This window comes from Saccopteryx leptura, chromosome 2 (genome assembly GCF_036850995.1).
Source record: "Saccopteryx leptura isolate mSacLep1 chromosome 2, mSacLep1_pri_phased_curated, whole genome shotgun sequence".
Classification (NCBI taxonomy): Eukaryota; Metazoa; Chordata; class Mammalia; order Chiroptera; family Emballonuridae; genus Saccopteryx; species Saccopteryx leptura.
Window position 1 is genome coordinate 365,383,272 of NC_089504.1, and position 19,887 is coordinate 365,403,158.

At 64.4% G+C, this 19,887-nt stretch overlaps 1 protein-coding gene across 5 annotated transcripts; it reads left to right on the forward strand.

Annotated features, from left to right (window-relative positions):
* The first annotated feature begins 311 nt into the window (after positions 1 to 311).
* On the forward strand, positions 312 to 19,846 carry FLII (FLII actin remodeling protein). Of its 5 annotated transcripts, none has more exons than XM_066365012.1 (30): positions 312 to 464; positions 2,135 to 2,245; positions 2,742 to 2,813; positions 3,983 to 4,063; positions 4,330 to 4,415; positions 4,535 to 4,696; positions 7,883 to 7,986; positions 8,330 to 8,505; positions 8,611 to 8,768; positions 9,607 to 9,691; positions 10,083 to 10,230; positions 10,402 to 10,538; positions 12,134 to 12,346; positions 13,018 to 13,197; positions 13,896 to 13,978; positions 14,082 to 14,156; positions 14,429 to 14,512; positions 15,009 to 15,180; positions 16,182 to 16,286; positions 16,375 to 16,566; positions 17,059 to 17,271; positions 17,430 to 17,569; positions 17,649 to 17,889; positions 18,016 to 18,170; positions 18,255 to 18,315; positions 18,403 to 18,531; positions 18,607 to 18,713; positions 18,812 to 18,917; positions 19,042 to 19,107; positions 19,294 to 19,846. In XM_066365012.1, the coding sequence occupies exons 1-30, from the start codon at positions 402 to 404 to the stop codon at positions 19,426 to 19,428; spliced, it is 3,840 nt and encodes a 1,279-aa protein (XP_066221109.1). In that variant the 5' UTR covers positions 312 to 401; the 3' UTR covers positions 19,429 to 19,846. The 5 variants fall into 5 exon arrangements, with proteins under 5 accessions (XP_066221109.1, XP_066221110.1, XP_066221111.1 ...); XM_066365013.1 differs by having other exon boundaries at positions 10,405 to 10,538; XM_066365014.1 differs by having other exon boundaries at positions 17,083 to 17,271; positions 19,294 to 19,845.
* Positions 19,847 to 19,887: the final 41 nt, after the last annotated feature.

The window sequence follows — 19,887 nt, forward strand, 5'->3', positions numbered from 1 at the left end:
AGGCTCTGCGGGCGGAGAGAGGGCTCCCCAGGGAGCTGCGCCCCTGGGTCTGGGTTCCAGATCTCTCCCGGTGTCGACTCCAGCTGCCGCTGCAGAGCCTGGGCCACACCCCTGCCCGGGGACGCAGGGGCTCAGCCCGGAGGGTATGAAGCCCCCGGCGCGAGCACAGGGGACGCTGGGACTGCTGGAGGTCCCGCCAGTCCCCGAACAGACGGGGAAACCGAGGCCCGGGAGGCGGGAGGGGCCGGGCGCCCGGGGCCGGAGGAGCGCAGCCCGGGAGGCGTCTTCCCGCCCGGGCGGGGGCGGGTTAAAGGGGCGGGGTCGGCGCTGGCCCAGCCCGCTGGCTCTCCCCGCCACCCCCCGCGCCCGGCCCGGCCCGGCCGAGCAGTGAGAGCGGCGCCATGGAGGCCACCGGAGTGCTGCCGTTCGTGCGCGGCGTGGACCTCAGCGGCAACGACTTCAAGGTGAGCTGGACTGGGGGGCCCGGCCGGGCCCTGTTCCAGGCCGTCTCTTCCGCTCCGGCCGGCGCCGGTCTCTCCACTTCCTGCCCTGTCCGCCTCCGGGCCCAGTGCCGCCCGGGGCTGAGGGCGGGGCCGGGTGGGGCTCTCCCGGGGCTCGGGTCCCCCGCCCCGAGCGGACTGCCCTGGGCCTGCGCTCAGGGCCCGCACTGGACACCGAGGCTGGGTCGGGCGGACGCGGACGCTTGGGCTCGGAGGCACGCTATGGGGTGGGCCGGGAGCCCCTTACCCGCGTCCCCCCTCCCCAGTCCTGGCATCTGGTTAGGGGTCCTCGAGTTCGTTTCCTGTCCCACTGAGGTCACTCGCCCACGCCAGGCTCTGACTCACTGCCGTGCTGCCGGCAGTGCGACTGTCCCCGGGTGGGTCTGGAAGTCATCACTACTTCCATCCTGTTCCTGCCACCACCCTGTCCCTGACACCTCCATTCTGTGTGGTCTGGAGCAAGTCACTTCCCCTCTCTGAGCCTCGGTTTTCTCATTCCGTGAAGGGGCTTAAAAGTGACCCTCTTGGAGGCGTGGGTTAGTTGGCATGGAGAATGTGTCCGGCAGGTGTGGGAGGGTTCTCAATGGCGGCCGCCCGCCTTCCAACCAGCTGGTGGATAAGGTGGTTCTATAGAGTCCAAGATGAAGGCTGGTGACCAGAGGAGGCAGGGCAGGAGTGGAGGTGAGAGCTGATGCCTGGAGGGTCAGCCTAGGCTGAAGGATGGGTGAGTGGGCAGACCCAGGCTGGAGTCAGTTGAGTGTCAGCGTGGATCTGCAGGCTCCAGGAGCCCAGACTTCTGCTGGGGTCAGGGGTCGGTGGAGCCAGAACCCAAGGAGGTAGACATGTTCTTCCTGCATTTATCCACATGTGCACACACCTGTGACCCCGTGCACAAGGACCATACCACCTTTATCTGCTTCCGTCCTCACCATCCTCACCTGGAGTCTTCACGTGTCCTCTCCGGGCTGGAAGTTCGAGTCACTGTCCGGGAATGTGGCTGAAGGGCACTGAAGGCACATGCTACCCCAGGCTTCCTGCCCCAAGGGTGGGGGTACTGAGAATGGCGTTCGAATGTGGGGCATGAATAAAGGAACGAGGCAGTAACTGCAGGGTGAGGAGCCAGGCGGGGCCCTGCACCAGGGATTTGGACCTGGCCACAAATGGCTGGTGTGCTGATGACAGGGTGGTCACAGGTAGGACCTTGGAAGAGGCTCAGGGGGTACCCCATAGCAGGCGGTGCAGGCAGAGCCTGGAATGCTGGGTGAAGGCATTTGAGCAGAGCTGACAACACAGCTGGCTGCTGGGGATGTCACCTAGAACAAGCGAGTTCCATCCTGACGCTCCTGGGGCTCAGATTCCAGCAGGTGAGACAGATCTTAGACCAGCAGCCACCCTGATAACTAGTGGGTCCTCACAACACTTCTGTCAGGAGAGACTTTTACCAGCCCTGTTTTATGGTGAGGGAATTGAGGCACAGAGTGGCCAAGTGACAAGTGACTTGTCCAGGATCACATAGCTGGTGAGAGTTGTCTCTGTTGCTCCCCAAAGGGCCCCCCTGGACAGTTGGAGGCCATGGGGGGTGGTAAAGCAGGGACTTTCCTCTCCCACACCTGCCTCACCATGAATGCCCCCAGGGTGGCTACTTCCCTGAGAATGTCAAAGCCATGACCAGTCTGCGCTGGCTGAAGCTGAACCGCACCGGCCTGTGCTACCTGCCGGAGGAGCTGGCCGCCCTGCAGAAGCTGGTAAAGGGCTTTCCGCGGGCAGGGTGGGTGCCTGTGGACGGGGCTGGTAAAGGGCTTTCCGCGGGCAGGGTGGGTGCCTGTGGCAGAAGCTGGTAAAGGGCTTTCTGCGGGCAGGGTGGGTGCCTGTGGACGGGGCTGGTAAAGGGCTTTCCGCGGGCAGGGTGGGTGCCTGTGGCAGAAGCTGGTAAAGGGCTTTCCGCGGGCAGGGCGGGTGCCTGTGGACGGGGCTGGACCCGGCGGACGGAGCCTGCACAGAAGGCAGGTGGCAGAAAAAGATGTTGATGGTCGTGAGGAGAGCTGGCAGGGAGGGAGGAAGCACCCTGTCCCATGAGGTGTGCAAGAAGAGGCTGGGTCTGGGAGGGAGGGGTGCAGCAGAGGTGGGCAGGTCTCTGTGGCTGACGGACCCCTGAATGGTGCCGAGTTGTGGTGGCAGATGGAGACTCCGTAAACAGCCCTACCACCCCACTGAGCCTCGGCTCCCTTGTCCCCGGACCAGGAACACTTGTCTGTGAGCCACAACAACCTGACCACGCTTCACGGGGAACTGTCCAGCCTGCCATCTCTTCGCGTGAGTGTCATAGAGGCCACCGAGCTTGGGGTTGAGGACTGGAGCCCAGCCAGGGGCACGAGGGCAGGGCCAGACCCCAGGCTGGACCACCACCTCTGCCCATCCCTGGGTCAAGCTCAGGAGCTCATTCCTGAAGGGGAGAGGATGTCATAATGTCCTGTGTTAAGTTCACCCGTAGGAGAAAAAGGTAAAATATTCCAAATTCCGTCTACGGTGGGTGACAACTACAATAATAATCACTGATAACGGCTAAGCACTATTCCAACTATTCCGTGCGGGTTTTTTCTTAGAACCCTGACCTCCACTGAGTTCACACGTGAGGACCTTGGGCCACAGAGGCAGGCCACTTACCAGAGGTCACATATAGGTCATGGTAGGGCTGGCGTAGGGTGGGGTTTGGCCAGAGGGGGAGGTGGTCAGTGTGGCCTGCTCACACTTCTGCTCTTCGTGGAGCTTCTGACACCTCGGAACGTCAGGCTCCTGGTCAGACCCTTTGGGCCTCGCCAGAGACCATTCCCGTCCAGAGTCAAGGCCCCGAGAGGGTAAGGACCCAGGCTGCTTGAGTTCAGACCAGCTCTGCCACTCCCTGCCTGCATGACCTCGGACAAGTCCCTTCCACCTTCTGGGGCGGTTTCGGTGGAGGGCTGCTGTGACGGCGCACGGCACCACGGTTAGGGCAGAGGAGACCCGGCAGCAGCCCTGGGCCGTGTGCTACTTGTAGTCGCAGCACCGTTCACTGACCTCCCCTTTCTCCCCCGAAACGTTCTCCACGTCTGTGCGTGAGGTTTCAGTTCTAAGAGGAGAGAGAACAGACTTGCTCAGTCCGCACTGACCGCTCTTTGGGCCAGCTCTCTCCCTCTGCTCTAGAACTCCTGACCCAGAGCTACACTCCTATTGTGCCCCCTGGAAACGAGGAGAAGAGGGGAAGGTTCCCTGAGCACCCTGTGCTGGGCTCGGGGGCTCCTTTGAGCTGGGCGTGGAGGTGTGAACAGGAGCTCATAGGGAGAACAGGGCGAGCTTGCCAGGTGGAGAGACGGAGCGAAGGGCTGGGGAGGAGAGCGCTGAGGCCTGGCCTCCAGTGGGCTTCCTGAGGAGGGCGTCCGTCCCTGGTCCCTGCTTCTCCTGGCGGAGAAAGCCAAGAGTCACAGACTCCCATGGTTCGTCCCCAGGCCATCGTGGCTCGAGCCAACAGCCTGAAGAATTCTGGAGTACCCGATGACATCTTCAAGCTGGATGACCTCTCAGTCCTGGTCAGTGGTCACCCCATCCACTAGGATGGTCTCCGGGGCCATTATCCCGTTGTGCAGATGGGGAAACACACTTAGCATCGGAAGAGCCTCGCCCAAGGTTACCCGTGGAGTCAGACCCGTCACCCAGGCACCCTTCCTGCCAGGGTCCTGCCCATCTCCCTTTGGCCCCGAACCCCCCCCCTCAGCCTGGGATGCCCCGGCCTGGCAGAGGACTGGCGAGGTGGCACCAGCGCTGACCCCTGGCCTGGCCTTGCCCCTCCTCCCAGGACCTGAGCTACAACCAGCTGACGGAGTGCCCTCGAGAGCTGGAGAACGCCAAGAACATGCTGGTGCTGAACCTCAGCCACAACAGGTGCCTGTCGGGGCGGGCGGGGGGCCGGGTGGGTGCTCAGGGTGGGTGCTCAGGGTGGGCACGGAGCTGACCGGCAGCCCCTGCGGGCCTCGTTCCGTCCCTCCCCCTCTGGTCCGCAGCATCGACACCATCCCCAACCAGCTGTTCATCAACCTCACCGACCTGCTGTACCTGGACCTCAGCGAGAACCTGCTGGAGAGCCTCCCCCCGCAGATGCGGCGCCTGGTGCACCTGCAGACGCTGGTGCTCAACGGGAACCCGCTGCAGCACGCCCAGCTCCGGTCGGCGCCCCCAGAACCCAGCCCTGGGGCGTCCGGTCCTCGTCCCTCAGCCCCCCGGTCGCTCTGACCCTTCCCGTCTGGGGTTCACTGTGGGCGGTGCCTCTCAGTCTGCTGTCCTGTCCACCTCCCCCCACCGCCGTCCTCACCTCGTCCCCGTAGGCGCTCTCAGCCCCAGGCTCCAGCCCCCCCCCCAGGCGCTCTCAGCCCCAGGCTCCAGCCCCCCCCCCCGTAGGCACTCTCAGCCCCAGGCTCCAGCCCCCCCCCAGGCGCTCTCAGCCCCAGGCTCCAGCCCCCCCCTAGACGCTCTCAGCCCCAGCCCCCCCCAGACGCTCTCAGCCCCAGGCTCCAGCCCCCCCCCCAGGCGCTCTCAGCCCCAGGCTCCAGCCCCCCCCCAGACGCTCTCAGCCCCAGGCTCCAGCCCCCCCCCAGGCACTCTCAGCCCCAGGCTCCAGCCCCCCCCCTAGACGCTCTCAGCCCCAGGCTCCAGCCCCCCCCCCTAGACGCTCTCAGCCCCAGGCTCCAGCCCCCCAGACACTCTCAGCCCCAGGCTCCAGCCCCCCCCCCAGATACTCTCAGCCCCAGGCTCCAGCCCCCCCCCCAGATACTCTCAGCCCCCGTAGGCGCTCTCAGCCCCAGGCTCCAGCCCCCCCCCTAGGCGCTCTCAGCCCCAGGCTCCAGCCCCCCCCCGTAGGCACTCTCAGCCCCAGGCTCCAGCCCCCCCCCCAGACACTCTCAGCCCCAGGCTCCAGCCCCCCCCCCTAGACGCTCTCAGCCCCAGGCTCCAGCCCCCCCCCCGTAGGTGCTCTCAGCCCCAGGCTCCAGCCCCCCCCCATAGACACTCTCAGCCCCAGGCTCCAGCCCCCCCCCAGACACTCTCAGCCCCAGGCTCCAGCCCCCCCCCCTAGGCGCTCTCAGCCCCAGGCTCCAGCCCCCCCCCAGACGCTCTCAGCCCCAGGCTCCAGCCCCCCCCCAGATACTCTCAGTCCCCCGTAGGCGCTCTCAGCCCCAGGCTCCAGCCCCCCCCCCAGGCGCTCTCAGCCCCAGGCTCCAGCCCCCCCCCTAGACACTCTCAGCCCCAGGCTCCAGCCCCCCCAGACACTCTCAGCCCCAGGCTCCAGCCCCCCCCCAGATACTCTCAGCCCCAGGCTCCAGCCCCCCCCCCCAGATACTCTCAGCCCCCCGTAGGCGCTCTCAGCCCCAGGCTCCAGCCCCCCCCCCAGGCGCTCTCAGCCCCAGGCTCCAGCCCCCCCCCCCGTAGGTGCTCTCAGCCCCAGGCTCCAGCCCCCCCCCATAGACACTCTCAGCCCCAGGCTCCAGCCCCCCCCCAGACACTCTCAGCCCCAGGCTCCAGCCCCCCCCCCCTAGGCGCTCTCAGCCCCAGGCTCCAGCCCCCCCCCTAGACGCTCTCAGCCCCAGGCTCCAGCCCCCCCCCAGACACTCTCAGCCCCAGGCTCCAGCCCCCCCCCCTAGGCGCTCTCAGCCCCAGGCTCCAGCCCCCCCCCCCGTAGGCACTCTCAGCCCCAGGCTCCAGCCCCCCCCCAGACACTCTCAGCCCCAGGCTCCAGCCCCCCCCCCGTAGGTGCTCTCAGCCCCAGGCTCCAGCCCCCCCCCATAGACACTCTCAGCCCCAGGCTCCAGCCCCCCCCCAGACACTCTCAGCCCCAGGCTCCAGCCCCCCCCCGTAGGTGCTCTCAGCCCCAGGCTCCAGCCCCCCCCCATAGACACTCTCAGCCCCAGGCTCCAGCCCCCCCCCTAGACGCTCTCAGCCCCAGGCTCCAGCCCCCCCCCCCCCGTAGGCACTCTCAGCCCCAGGCTCCAGCCCCCCCCCCTAGGCGCTCTCAGCCCCAGGCTCCAGCCCCCCCCCTAGACGCTCTCAGCCCCAGGCTCCAGCCCCCCCCCCAGATACTCTCAGCCCCCCGTAGGCGCTCTCAGCCCCAGGCTCCAGCCCCCCCCCCAGGCACTCTCAGCCCCAGGCTCCAGCCCCCCCCCCCCCCGTAGGCACTCTCAGCCCCAGGCTCCAGCCCCCCCCCCGTAGGCACTCTCAGCCCCAGGCTCCAGCCCCCCCCCCCCTCGGCACTCTCAGCCCCAGGCTCCAGCCCCCCCCCCGTAGGCACTCTCAGCCCCAGGCTCCAGCCCCCCCCAGGCGCTCTCAGCCCCAGGCTCCCGCCCCCCCCCCTAGGCGCTCTCAGCCCCCGGCTCCAGCCCCCCCCCCCCCGTAGGCGCTCTCAGCCCCAGGCTCCAGCCCCCCCCCCCCCGTAGGCGCTCTCAGCCCCAGGCTCCAGCCCCCCCCCCGTAGGCACTCTCAGCCCCAGGCTCCAGCCCCCCCCCCCCTAGGCGCTCTCAGCCCCAGGCTCCAGCCCCCCCCCCGTAGGTGCTCTCAGCCCCCGGCTCCAGCCCCCCCCCATAGACACTCTCAGCCCCAGGCTCCAGCCCCCCCCCCAGACACTCTCAGCCCCAGGCTCCAGCCCCCCCCCGTAGGTGCTCTCAGCCCCAGGCTCCAGCCCCCCCCCATAGACACTCTCAGCCCCAGGCTCCAGCCCCCCCCCCTAGACGCTCTCAGCCCCAGGCTCCAGCCCCCCCCCCCCGTAGGCACTCTCAGCCCCAGGCTCCAGCCCCCCCCCCTAGGCGCTCTCAGCCCCAGGCTCCAGCCCCCCCCTAGACGCTCTCAGCCCCAGGCTCCAGCCCCCCCCCCCAGATACTCTCAGCCCCCCGTAGGCGCTCTCAGCCCCAGGCTCCAGCCCCCCCCCTAGGCACTCTCAGCCCCAGGCTCCAGCCCCCCCCCCCCCCGTAGGCACTCTCAGCCCCAGGCTCCAGCCCCCCCCCCCGTAGGCACTCTCAGCCCCAGGCTCCAGCCCCCCCCCCCTAGGCACTCTCAGCCCCAGGCTCCAGCCCCCCCCCCGTAGGCACTCTCAGCCCCAGGCTCCAGCCCCCCCCAGGCGCTCTCAGCCCCAGGCTCCAGCCCCCCCCCCCTAGGCGCTCTCAGCCCCAGGCTCCAGCCCCCCCCCCCCCGTAGGCGCTCTCAGCCCCAGGCTCCAGCCCCCCCCCCCCGTAGGCGCTCTCAGCCCCAGGCTCCAGCCCCCCCCCCCCTAGACACTCTCAGCCCCAGGCTCCAGCCCCCCCCCTAGACACTCTCAGCCCCAGGCTCCAGCCCCCCTGCCCCCGCCTGACACCCCCGCCTGCCTGCAGGCAGCTCCCGGCGCTGACGGCACTGCAGACCCTGCACCTGAAGAACACCCAGCGCAGCCAGGGCAACCTCCCGACCAGCCTGGAGGGCCTGAGCAACCTCTCAGGTCAGCACTGACCCCGCGGCCTCTGGGCCCCGTGGGCCCCGCGCTCCTGGTGGAGGAAGGGGTTGAACCCAGCTTCTCTGACGGCCTCCCAGAAGGAAGGGATGGGATGTGGCTGTGTGTGTTGATCTCTGCCAGGGTGACAGTGACTGACACCCGGTCGTAAGCACCAGCTCGGTGCTGAGACCCACCAGGGTGAGGAGGCTTCCCCTGAGGCTCAGGGAGCTTACGTCCCCTGCTGAAAGCCACGGAGCCTGGAGGTGGTGGAGCTGGGGTTCAGCTGGGATCTGGCCGCCTCCGGAGCCGTCCGGGCGGCCCGGCTGACGCGCCCCACCCTGTGTCTCAGACGTGGACCTGTCCTGCAATGACCTGACGCGGGTGCCCGAGTGCCTGTACACCCTCTCCAGCCTGCGCCGCCTCAACCTCAGCAGCAACCAGATCACGGAGCTGTCCCTGTGCGTGGACCAGTGGGTGCACGTGGAGACCTTGAACCTGTCCCGAAATCAGCTCACCTCGCTGCCTGTGAGTCCAGGCCCGGGGGGGGGGGGGGGGGACGGGACAGGAAGGCTCCCAGGCCACGCTGCCTGCGGCCCCTGACGCCCCCACCCCCGCCCGCTTTGCCCCCAGTCGGCCATCTGCAAGCTGACCAAGCTGAAGAAGCTGTACCTGAACTCCAACAAGCTGGACTTCGATGGGCTGCCCTCAGGCATTGGCAAGCTGGCCAGCCTGGAGGAGTTCATGGCCGCCAACAACAACCTGGAGCTGATCCCGGAAAGCCTCTGCAGGTGAGGGGTCGCGGCCGGGCCAGTGGGGTCGCGGCTGGGCCAGTGGGGTCGCGGCCAGGCGAGTGGGGTCGCGGCCGGGCCAGTGGGGTCGCGGCCGGGCCAGAGGGGTCGCCCGGGCGAGTGGGGTCGCGGCCGGGCCAGAGGGGTCGCGGCCGGGCCAGAGGGGTCGCCGCCAGGCGAGTGGGGTCGCGGCTGGGCCAGTGGGCGGGGTGGGGGTGGGGGTCACAGCACAGAGAACCCCAGAAGGACAGCCGGGGCCCACCCTGGGGTCTTCGTGCATCCTACGAAACGGATGAGCTCGTCTGGCTCTGTGGGTGAGGACTCCACAGGCCTGTGCCAGTGACTCCCAAGTTGGGGTCCGCCCGGGGAGCACCCTTCGGGAGGACGCTGCTAGGGACGAGGCCAGAGGTGCGTTTGGGACACAGGTGGCTCCATGCTCTCTGGAGGCTCCAGGGGCCACAGGTGTGGTCTAGAAGTCCAGGCAGAGAACGGAGGGGAGAGCCCCTTCCCTCCCCAGCCACAGCTTTCAGACTCATCAGAGCGTGGAACATGTTTTTTGGTGTTTATATCTCCAAAGGTCATTAATCTGCAGAAGGTTACTTGGAAAAATTCTGCTCCGTACAAGTCGCACAAGATTCCCAGTCACTTAGCCGTGAGGGAGTCCAGTTCCGTGCACTCCTCGGCCTGCCCTGCCTCTTTGGCACGTTCAAGCTGGTCAGGCCACTCAGTCAGGCCACTTAGTCCTCCGGCTTGCCCTGGCTTCCTGCCCCCGGGACTGGACGCTTCCCTGTCCCTCCATCCATCGTCACCTCGCTGAGGCCCAGCTCTGTCCTCACAGGTGCACAAAGCTGAGGAAACTCGTCCTGAACAAGAACCGCCTGGTGACCCTCCCAGAGGCCATCCATTTCCTGACAGAGATAGAGGTCCGGGCTGGCCCAGGCCAGCGCTGGGCGTGGGGGACGAGGGGGAGGGCGGAGGTGCAGAGGGACCCTCAGGAAAGACCGGGCTCGGGGGTCACTGGAGTGAGGGGGACCTAGCAGAGGCCTCCTGAGGGGTGGCCACGGCCAGGGCGCTTTAGGGGAGAGGGTGAGCCACGTCCCCTGCATCCATATCACACTGGACAGTGTCACCTAAGTCCCGCAGCCGGCCTTCAAGGTCACGTTTCACAGGAGAAACCGCAGCCCCGAACGGGCACTGGCTGAGTTGGGATGAGAACACAGGCCCCTGGCAGCTTTGCAAAGAGCAAGAAACGGGGTCTGGTGTGGCTGGAAGGTGGGGCCCGGCTCAGGGCCCCCTCTGCTCACCCCGAGGCAGGTCCTGGACGTGCGGGAGAACCCCAGCCTGGTCATGCCGCCCAAGCCCGCTGACCGCACCGCGGAGTGGTACAACATCGACTTCTCGCTGCAGAACCAGCTGCGGCTGGCGGGCGCCTCTCCGGCCACCGTGGCCGCAGCGGCGGCTGGTGAGTGGGCAGGGTCTGGCCTGAGAGTGGGGGGACCCTCTCTGGGGTTCTGCTTGGGTAGGACGCAGCTCTCTGAACGCTGGGAGGTGGGGTTGACCCCTAGTTGGCTGGATGCCCCAGGGGGCAGGCTGGACTGGGGCTTAGTCGTTTGCCGTTTGCCCCTCCCTGAAGCAGGGGGCGGGCCTAAGGACCCCCTGGCTCGAAAGATGCGGCTGCGGAGGCGCAAGGACTCAGCCCAGGATGACCAGGCCAAGCAGGTGCTGAAGGGCATGTCGGATGTGGCTCAGGAGAAGAACAAAAAGCAGGAGGTAGGTCTGACCGGGGTGAAGCTGGGGCCGGGCAGGTGGCTCTGGGCTCTGGTGAAGACAGACTGTGTGTGTGACTCAGGTCAAGAAGGAAAAGGGGACCCTGGGCAAAGACTCTGAGATGGGTGATGAGTCGAGTCCTGCCAGAGTGCCTGCCCAGAAACCACCCATGCGTTAGGACTGTGACCCCAGAAACCACCCCTGCGTGGTGACTGTGACCCCAGAATCAACCCACGCGTTAGGGCTGTGACCCCAGAAACCACCCATGCGTTGTGACTGTGACCCCAGAATCAACCCACGCGTTAGGGCCGTGACCCCAGAAACCACCCATGCGTTAGGACTGTGACCCCAGAAACCACCCCTGCGTGGTGACTGTGACCCCAGAATCAACCCACGCGTTAGGGCTGTGACCCCAGAAACCACCCATGCGTTGTGACTGTGACCCCAGAATCAACCCACGCGTTGGGGCTGTGACCCCAGAAACCACCCCTGCGTTGTGACTGTGACCCCAGAATCAACCCACGCGTTAGGACTGTGACCCCAGAAACCACCCATGCGTTAGGACTGTGACCCCAGAAACCACCCATGCGTTAGGACTGTGACCCCAGAAACCACCCACGCGTTAGGACTGAGACCCCAGAATCCACCCACGCGTTAGGGCTGAGACCCCAGAATCCACCCACGCGTTAGGGCTGAGACCCCAGAATCCACCCACGCGTTAGGGCTGAGACCCCAGAATCCACCCCTGCGTTGTGACTGTGACCCCAGAATCAACTCACGCATTAGGGCTGAGACCCCAGAATCCACCCACGCGTTAGGACTGTGACCCCAGAAACCACCCACGCGTTAGGACTGAGACCCCAGAATCCACCCACGCGTTGGGGCTGTGACCCCAGAATCCACCCACGCGTTAGGGCTGTGACCCCAGAATCCACCCACGCGTTAGGACTGAGACCCCAGAATCCACCCACGCGTTGGGGCTGTGACCCCAGAATCCACCCACGCGTTAGGGCTGTGACCCCAGAATCCACCCACGCGTTGGGGCTGTGACCCCAGAATCCACCCACGCGTTGGGGCTGTGACCCCAGAATCCACCCACGCGTTGGGGCTGTGACCCCAGAATCCACCCACGTGTTAGAACTGTGACCCCAGAATCCACCCCTGCGTTAGGGCTGACCCCAGAATCCACCCACGCGTTAGGGCTGAGACCCCAGAAACCACCCACGCGTTAGGGCTGTGACCCCAGAATCCACCCACGCGTTAGGGCTGTGACCCCAGAATCCACCCACGCGTTAGGGCTGAGACCCCAGAATCCACCCACGCGTTAGGGCTGAGACCCCAGAATCCACCCACGCGTTAGGGCTGAGACCCCAGAAACCACCCACGCGTTAGGGCTGTGACCCCAGAATCCACCCACGCGTTAGGACTGTGACCCCAGAATCCACCCACGCGTTAGGGCTGTGACCCCAGAAACCACGCATGCGTTAGGGCTGTGACCCCAGAAACCACCCACGCGTTAGAGCTGTGACCCCAGAAACCACCCACGCGTTAGGGCTGTGACCCCAGAAACCACCCCTGTGTTGTGACTGTCGCCCCAGGAGAGCACTGAGGTCCGAGCCCCTGGGGACAAGGCGCGGCGCTGGGACCAGGGCCTGGAGAAGCCGCGTCTGGACTACTCAGAGATCTTCACGGAGGACGTGGGCCAGCTGCCCGGCCTGACCATCTGGCAGATCGAGAACTTCGTGCCGGTTCTGGTGGAGGAAGCCTTACACGGCAAGTTCTACGAGGCCGACTGCTACATCGTGCTCAAGGTGAGCGCTGGGCACTCTGCTGGGGGCCGGGGACCCCCAGTGACCTCATCTTTTTTTTTTTTTTTTTTTTCTGAAGCTGGAAACGGGGAGAGACAGTCAGACAGACTCCCGCATGCGCCCAACCGGGATCCACCCGGCACGCCCACCAGGGGCGACGCTCTGCCCACCAGGGGGCGATGCTCTGCCCCTCCGGGGCGTCGCTCTGCCGCGACCAGAGCCACTCTAGCGCCTGGGGCAGAGGCCAAGGAGCCATCCCCAGCGCCCGGGCCATCTTTACTCCAATGGAGCCTCGGCTGCGGGAGGGGAAGAGAGAGACAGAGAGGAAGGAGGGGGGGGTGGAGAAGCAAATGGGCGCTTCTCCTGTGTGCCCTGGCCGGGAATCGAACTCGGGTCCCCCGCACACCAGGCCGACGCTCTACCACTGAGCCAACCGGCCAGGGCCCCAGTGACCTCATCTTACGTAGCTCAGAACCCCCACCTCAACAGTTTTGTTCATTGAGGCAAGGTAGGGGGAGAAGGCTTTGCGGAGGGGGCCAGGTGGAGAGGATGCAGGCAGAGGTGTGGCCGTGCAGCCCTGGGGTCGGGGAGACCGTGTCAGTCAGCCTCGCTCGGGGGAGCCAGGACTGCCTGGGGAGGGCTGACCCGACTGTGACCTGACCCCCCCCCCCCAGACCTTTCTGGATGACAGCGGCTCTCTGAACTGGGAAATCTACTATTGGATCGGTGGGGAGGCCACCCTGGACAAGAAGGCCTGCTCTGCCATCCACGCGGTGAACCTGCGTAACTGCCTGGGCGCGGAGTGCCGCACAGTGCGGGAGGAGATGGGCGACGAGAGCGAGGAGTTCCTGCAGGTGCCGTGCTGGAGGGGCCTGGAGGGGTGGGGGTAGGGGAGGGGCCTGGAGGGGTGGGGTGGGGAGTGGGAGGGGCCTGGAGGGGTGGGGTGGGGAGTGGGAGGGGCAGGGCGGGGGGGGGGGGGGCTGGCTCATGGGGCCTGGAGCTGAGGTCAGTGGTGTTTTTGGATTAAGAACTTAAAGCAGAAGGCAGGGACAAAAAGGTGAAGTCAGGGCAGCGAGGTGAGGACAAAAGGTGGGCAGGAGCCCAGGTCACGGGAGGGAGGCCAAGAAAGAGGCGGGGATCGGGGACCACTATGGCTAGAGGGCAGGGCTGCCGAGCTTCGGGCACCAAGGGGTCCTGTGAGCAGGGTTAGTGAGCTGTGCTGGCCCCTCCTTTCAGCGGGTTACATGTCAATGAGGCCACACAGGTGAGATTTCAGCCAGATTCACCCAGGTGTGCCCTCCATAAACCTGCTTGCTTCTGTACCTTGATGCACGCCTACCTGTAAACAGGCTCTGCATAGCCAAACGGGCATAGGAGTGCACACATGCATCGGTCTGTGCGTCTTAACGCGCCACTGCATGTCTGTGTTTATGGCCACAGACCTTCCTCTTCCTCTGAACTTCCTCACGGATCTGTAGCACTTGTGCCCAGGGTGGTGCTTGGTGGGAGGCAGTGTTAGCTCACTGCTCAAGCACCGCACCCTCACACACAGGTGTTTGACAACGACATCGCCTACATCGAGGGTGGGACAGCCAGTGGCTTCTACACAGTAGAGGACACGCACTATATCACCAGGTGAGGGGTGTGGGCGGCTGGAATGAAAGGACTGGAGGGAAAGTGTCGGCGGTCAGTTTGTCCTTTGGTGTCTCCTCTGAGGCACTTTTGCTCTGGCCGCCAGGTTGTACCGTGTGTACGGGAAAAAGAACATCAAGTTGGAGCCTGTGCCACTCAAGGGAGCCTCCCTGGACCCCAGGTTACTACTTGTGACATGAGGTGGGGGTGCTTGACCCCGGCCCTTTCTCCTCCACCAGTGAGGGGCAGATGTGGACTCTAGAAAAAGCAGCTTTCCAGCAACCTTTTATAAAAACGTTTATGTTACTGTGTTCAGGTGACCTAAGCAACTCCTGTTAGCCCCATGATGGGGCTAAAACCCATCATGAGGGAGGTGGCAGGGGTGGCCCTGGGGGCAGTCACCGCCTGGACCTGTCACAGCTTCTCCGGCCCCTCCTGTCCCCTCCTGTCCAGGTTTGTTTTCCTGCTGGACCGAGGGCTGGACATCTACGTGTGGCGGGGGGCCCAGGCCACGCTGAGTGGTACCACCAAGGCCAGGTACGAGAGCTGCACCCTGCTCAGACATGGTGGCGGGTTTTTTTTTGTTTGTTTTTTATTTTAGAGAGGAGGGGGAGATAGGGAGAGAGAGATAGAGAGAGAGAGAAGTGGGAGGAGCAGGAAGCATCAACTCCCATATGTGCCTTGACCAGGCAAGCCAGGGTTTTGAACCAGCAACCTCAGTGTTTCCAGGTTGACGCTTTATCCACTGCGCCACCACAGGTCAGGCTGGTGGCGGGTTTTGTGCAAAGAAAATTGTCACCTAAGAAGGGATATGAGCTATGTTTGTTTTTTAATTTATTGATTTTAGAGATGAAGGACGGGAGGGGGAGAGAAAGAGGAACATTGATCTGTTCCTGTATGAGCCCTGACTGGGTATTGAACTGGCAACCTCTGTGCTTCAGAGTGAGGCTCTAAACAACCAAGCCATCCAGCCAGGGCTTTCTATTTTATTTAAGTTGTCTGGGCCTTACTAAGGACTTTGCCCCTGCTTCAGGCTCTTTGCAGAAAAAGTTAACAAGAATGAGCGGAAAGGGAAGGCAGAGATCACCCTGCTGGCGCAGGGCCAGGAGCCCCCCGAGTTCTGGGAAGCGCTGGGTGGCGAGCCCTCGGAGATCAAGAAGCACGTGCCAGATGACTTCTGGCCCCCGCAGCCCAAGCTGTATAAGGTGAGCTGGGGTGCAGGGCCGGACTGGCGTCACCACTGGCCAGGCTGGAGGGAGGGGTGGGCCACGTGGTGACTGTGGTCTTCATCTGGATGTTAGTGGGGGGGGGGGAGGGGCGTGCCACCTTCTGGACAGGGAATAGTCTGAGCCACGGTCTGGAGCCTGGCTGTCTCTGAGTCAGGCCATAAGAATAATGTTAGGGTGTGTTTTCCAGAAGGTGGGGCTGGACAGGGAGGCTGAGAAGTGCCTAGCTACCAGGCCTGAGAACCCGGCCTTGATTCTGTAGGGGACAGAAGGCCACGGGGTGTTTTGTTTGGTTTTATTGATTGATTTGAGAGAGAGAGGTAGGGGAGACAGAGAGAGAAATTGATTTGTTGTTCCACTTATTTATGCATTCATTGGCTGAATCTTTTTTTAATTTTTTAAAAAATATTTTATTTATTGATTTTTAGAGAGAGAGGAGTGAGAGTGAGAGAGAGAGAGAGAGAGAGAGAGAGAGAGAGAGAAGGGGGGAGGAGCAGGAAGCATCAACTCCCATAGGTGCCTTGACCAGGCAAGCCCAAGGTTTTGAACCAGTGACCTCAGTATTCCAGGTCGACGCTTTATCCCACTGCGCCACCACAGGTCAGGCCATTGGTTGAATCTTTTATGTACCCTGACCAGGGCTCGAACCCTCAGCCTTGGCATATATATGGTGATGTAGCTCTAACCACTGGAATACCCGGCCAAGGCACTGTGCATGGGGTGTTGTGAGCAGAAAAAGAACAAGTTTGAAAATGAGAAGCAATAGTAAGTTCTAGAGAGGGCAGGCAGTGAAAGCACCATTGAAAAGTCCTTCCATGTATAGGGTGTCCTTAAAATGACCTGGGAGTGGAGGAAGGAAACTAAGGCCCAGAAAAGAGCAGGCAGGGGACCTGAATGCACACAGCAGGCCAGGGCCCAGCTCCACACCGGGGGGCTGTGTGGGTGGGGCTGGCATCCCCAGGTCACCTTTCTCCTGCTAGGTGGGCCTGGGCCTGGGCTACCTGGAGCTGCCCCAGATCAACTACAAGCTGTCAGTGGAACATAAGACGCGGCCCAAAGTAGAACTGATGCCCCAGATGCGGCTGGTGAGATGCACAGGGAAGAGAGGGCGAGGAGGAGGGCTCCTTCCTAGAAAACCCAGCACTGGTTGACCTCCAGCCTCTGGCCCCCCAGCTGCAGAGCCTGCTAGACACGCACTGCGTGTACATCCTGGACTGTTGGTCCGACGTGTTCATCTGGCTCGGCCGCAAGTCCCCACGCCTGGTACGAGCTGCAGCCCTCAAGCTGGGCCAGGAGCTGTGCGGGATGCTGCACCGGCCACGTCATGCCACAGTCAGCCGCAGCCTCGAGGGCACTGAGGCACAGGTAGGCAGTGAAGTCCAGCTGCGCAGGCCACGCCCCCGGGGCCTCCTCCCCCAAATCCTGAGGACCTTTAAACCCTGACCCTCCTGTGAATCCCTTACTGTCTAGGAGAGCTGAGTCCAAGCCTGCAATTTACCCACTGCTGCCTGGGCCCCGCCTTCTCTAATCTACTCCTCCCACTTCTGGCGCTGAATCCCCGCCCCCACACCCTAGGCCACACCTCTAACTGCTCCTCCCACTTCTGAAACTGAGTCCCCGCCCCCGCCTCCTCTAACTGCTCCTCCCACTTCTGAGACAGTCCCCACCCACCCTTAAGCCCCGCCCCCTACAGTCTGCCCCTCCCACTTCTGGCACCAAGCCCCTGCTCCCACCCAGGCCCCGCCTCCTCTAGCCTGCCCCTCCCACTTCTGGCACTGAATCCCCGCCCCTATGAGCCTCCCCAGGGCCCCCCCCCTTAACCCTGCTGACCTCCCTGCTGACCTCCATCCACTCCAGCTGCTGTTTCCTCCTCCTCCGCAGGTGTTCAAGGCCAAGTTCAAGAACTGGGACGACGTGCTGACGGTGGACTATACCCGGAACGCAGAGGCCGTGCTGCAGGGCCCGGGACTTGCCGGGAAGGTGAAGCGTGACGCTGAGAAGAAAGACGAGATGAAGGCTGACCTCACTGCGCTCTTCCTGCCAAGGCAGCCGCCCATGGCTCTAGCGGAGGTGGGGGCGGGGCCCCAGGGCGGTGGGCGGGGCCTGTGGTGATGGGCGGGGTGGGGCGGAGGACTTGGTCCCAGCCTATCCTGGGAGGAGGCTCGGGGTGGGTCCCTGCCCAGTGCGAGGGCCCAGCTCCGGGCCCACCAGCTGGGAATCACATGTAGGCTGAGCAGCTGATGGAGGAGTGGAACGAGGACTTGGACGGCATGGAAGGCTTCGTGCTGGAGGGTAAGAAGTTCGCACGGCTGCCCGAGGAGGAGTTCGGCCACTTCTACACGCAGGACTGCTACGTCTTCCTCTGCAGGTGATGTTGGTAGAGCACCTGGCTTGCCCGGCCCCTCCCCCGCTCTGAGGCCTTGGCTCACTGCCTCCTGACCCTGCAGGTACTGGGTCCCAGTGGAGTACGAGGAGGAAGAGAAGAAGGAAGAGAAGGAGGAGAAGGCGGGGGCTGAGGGCAAAGAAGGCGAGGAGGCAGCAGCCGAGGTGGAGGAGAAGCAGCCGGAAGAGGACTTCCAGTGCATCGTGTACTTCTGGCAGGGCCGGGAGGCCTCCAACATGGGCTGGCTCACCTTCACCTTCAGCCTGCAGAAGAAGTTTGAAAGCCTCTTCCCCGGCAAGCTGGAGGTGTGCCCGCCACGTCTGCCTAGCCTCTGCAGGGTTGGGGGTGGGACTCGGACCCAGGGAAGGCTGGGCCCACGATGGGCAGGGTGGGGGGGTCCACGGAGCTTCCTGACACTTCCACCCACCCAGGTGGTACGCATGACACAGCAGCAGGAGAATCCCAAGTTCCTGTCCCATTTCAAGAGGAAGTTCATCATCCATCGGGGCAGGAGGAAGGCGGCTCAGGGGGCCCTGCAGCCCAGCCTCTACCAGATCCGCACCAATGGCAGCGCTCTCTGTACCCGGTGCCTGACTGGGGAGGGGCACAGCTGGGCAGATGGGGGTCAGCAAGCCACCCTGGCTCCTTGCTGACACCCCCTTCCCCCCAGGTGCATCCAGATCAACACTGACTCCAGCCTCCTCAACTCTGAGTTCTGCTTCATTCTCAAGGTGGGGTCCTGGGAAGCGGCTGGGACTAGGGGAGCTGGTTGGGGGTCGTTGGGTGGACCTGACCTGAACCTTCTGCACACTCCCCAGGTTCCCTTTGAGAGCGAGGACAACCAGGGCATTGTGTATGCATGGGTGGGCCGGGCATCAGACCCCGAGGAGGCCAAGCTGGCGGAGGACATACTGAACACCATGTTTGACGCCTCCTACAGCAAGCAGGTGAGTAGGGCAGGCGGCTGGGCGGTCGGGCGAGGCCAGACAGGACCCTGGGCTGGACCAACCTTCTACACACAGGTCATCAATGAAGGGGAGGAGCCCGAGAACTTCTTCTGGGTGGGCATGGGCACGCAGAAGCCTTATGATGACGACGCCGAGTACATGAAACACACCCGGCTCTTCCGGTGAGGCCGGGCCCAGACCCCTGCCCACCTCCCGCCCGGGTCCTGGGGCTGCGAGCAGCTCAGGGTCCTTAGTCTCTCCCTGACCCTTGACCCCCCAGGTGCTCCAATGAGAAGGGTTACTTCGCAGTGACTGAGAAATGTTCTGACTTTTGCCAAGATGACCTGGCAGATGATGACATCATGTTGTTAGACAATGGCCAAGAGGTAAGACCCCTGCTGACCCTGCCCACTCAAGGGGCCCACCCACTGGCAAGTGGGAATTCTGAGGCCAGAAGCTGGGGGAGTTCCTGAGGCCCCCGCGAGACCACCTCCCTCTCCACACTCACAGGTCTACATGTGGGTGGGGACCCAGACGAGCCAGGTGGAGATCAAGCTGAGTCTGAAGGCCTGCCAGGTGAGCGGGGCGGAGGGGACGGAGGGGGCGGAGGGGGCGGAGGGGGCGGAGGGGACGGAGGGGGCGGAGGGGGCGGAGGGGGCGGAGGGGACGGAGGGGGCGGAGGGGACGGAGGGGACGGAGGGGGCGGAGGGGGCGGAGGGGACGGAGGGCCGGCCACAGGCTCACACACGGCCTGCTCGCCAGGTGTACATCCAGCACATGCGTGCCAAGGAGCATGAGCGTCCGCGCCGCCTGCGCCTGGTCCGCAAGGGAAACGAGCAGCACGCCTTCACCCGCTGCTTCCACGCCTGGAGCGCTTTCCGCAAGGCCCTGGCCTAGGGCCCTGCCACCACCCGCAGCGCCCTCGTGGAGACCCCCTGCCACCACCCGCAGTGCCCTAGGGTCCTGCCACCACCCACAGCACCCCTGTGGAAACCCCAAGCCCTGGGTGAGGGACTGGCCTAGGGCCCTGCCACCACCTGCAGTGCCCTGGTGGAAACCCCCTGCCACCACCCGCAGCACCCTGGTGGAGACCCCAAGCCCTGGGTGAGGGAGAGGAAGGGCCTCTCCTCACCCACTACTCACCATCAGAGGCCATGTGCAGGTGGCAGCCCTGCCACGGTCCCCCCCAGTGCCACGGGCCCCAGCAGCACCGACGGGGCAACCCTGCCTGGGGCCCTCTGGGGTCTGCAGCATCAGACCCCCTCCAGTGTGAGCTCACGTGTGATACCCCCCACCCCGTTTGGGATAAAGCAGGCGTGCTTGTCCAGTAAGATATTAAATGCTTTTATTTTCAAT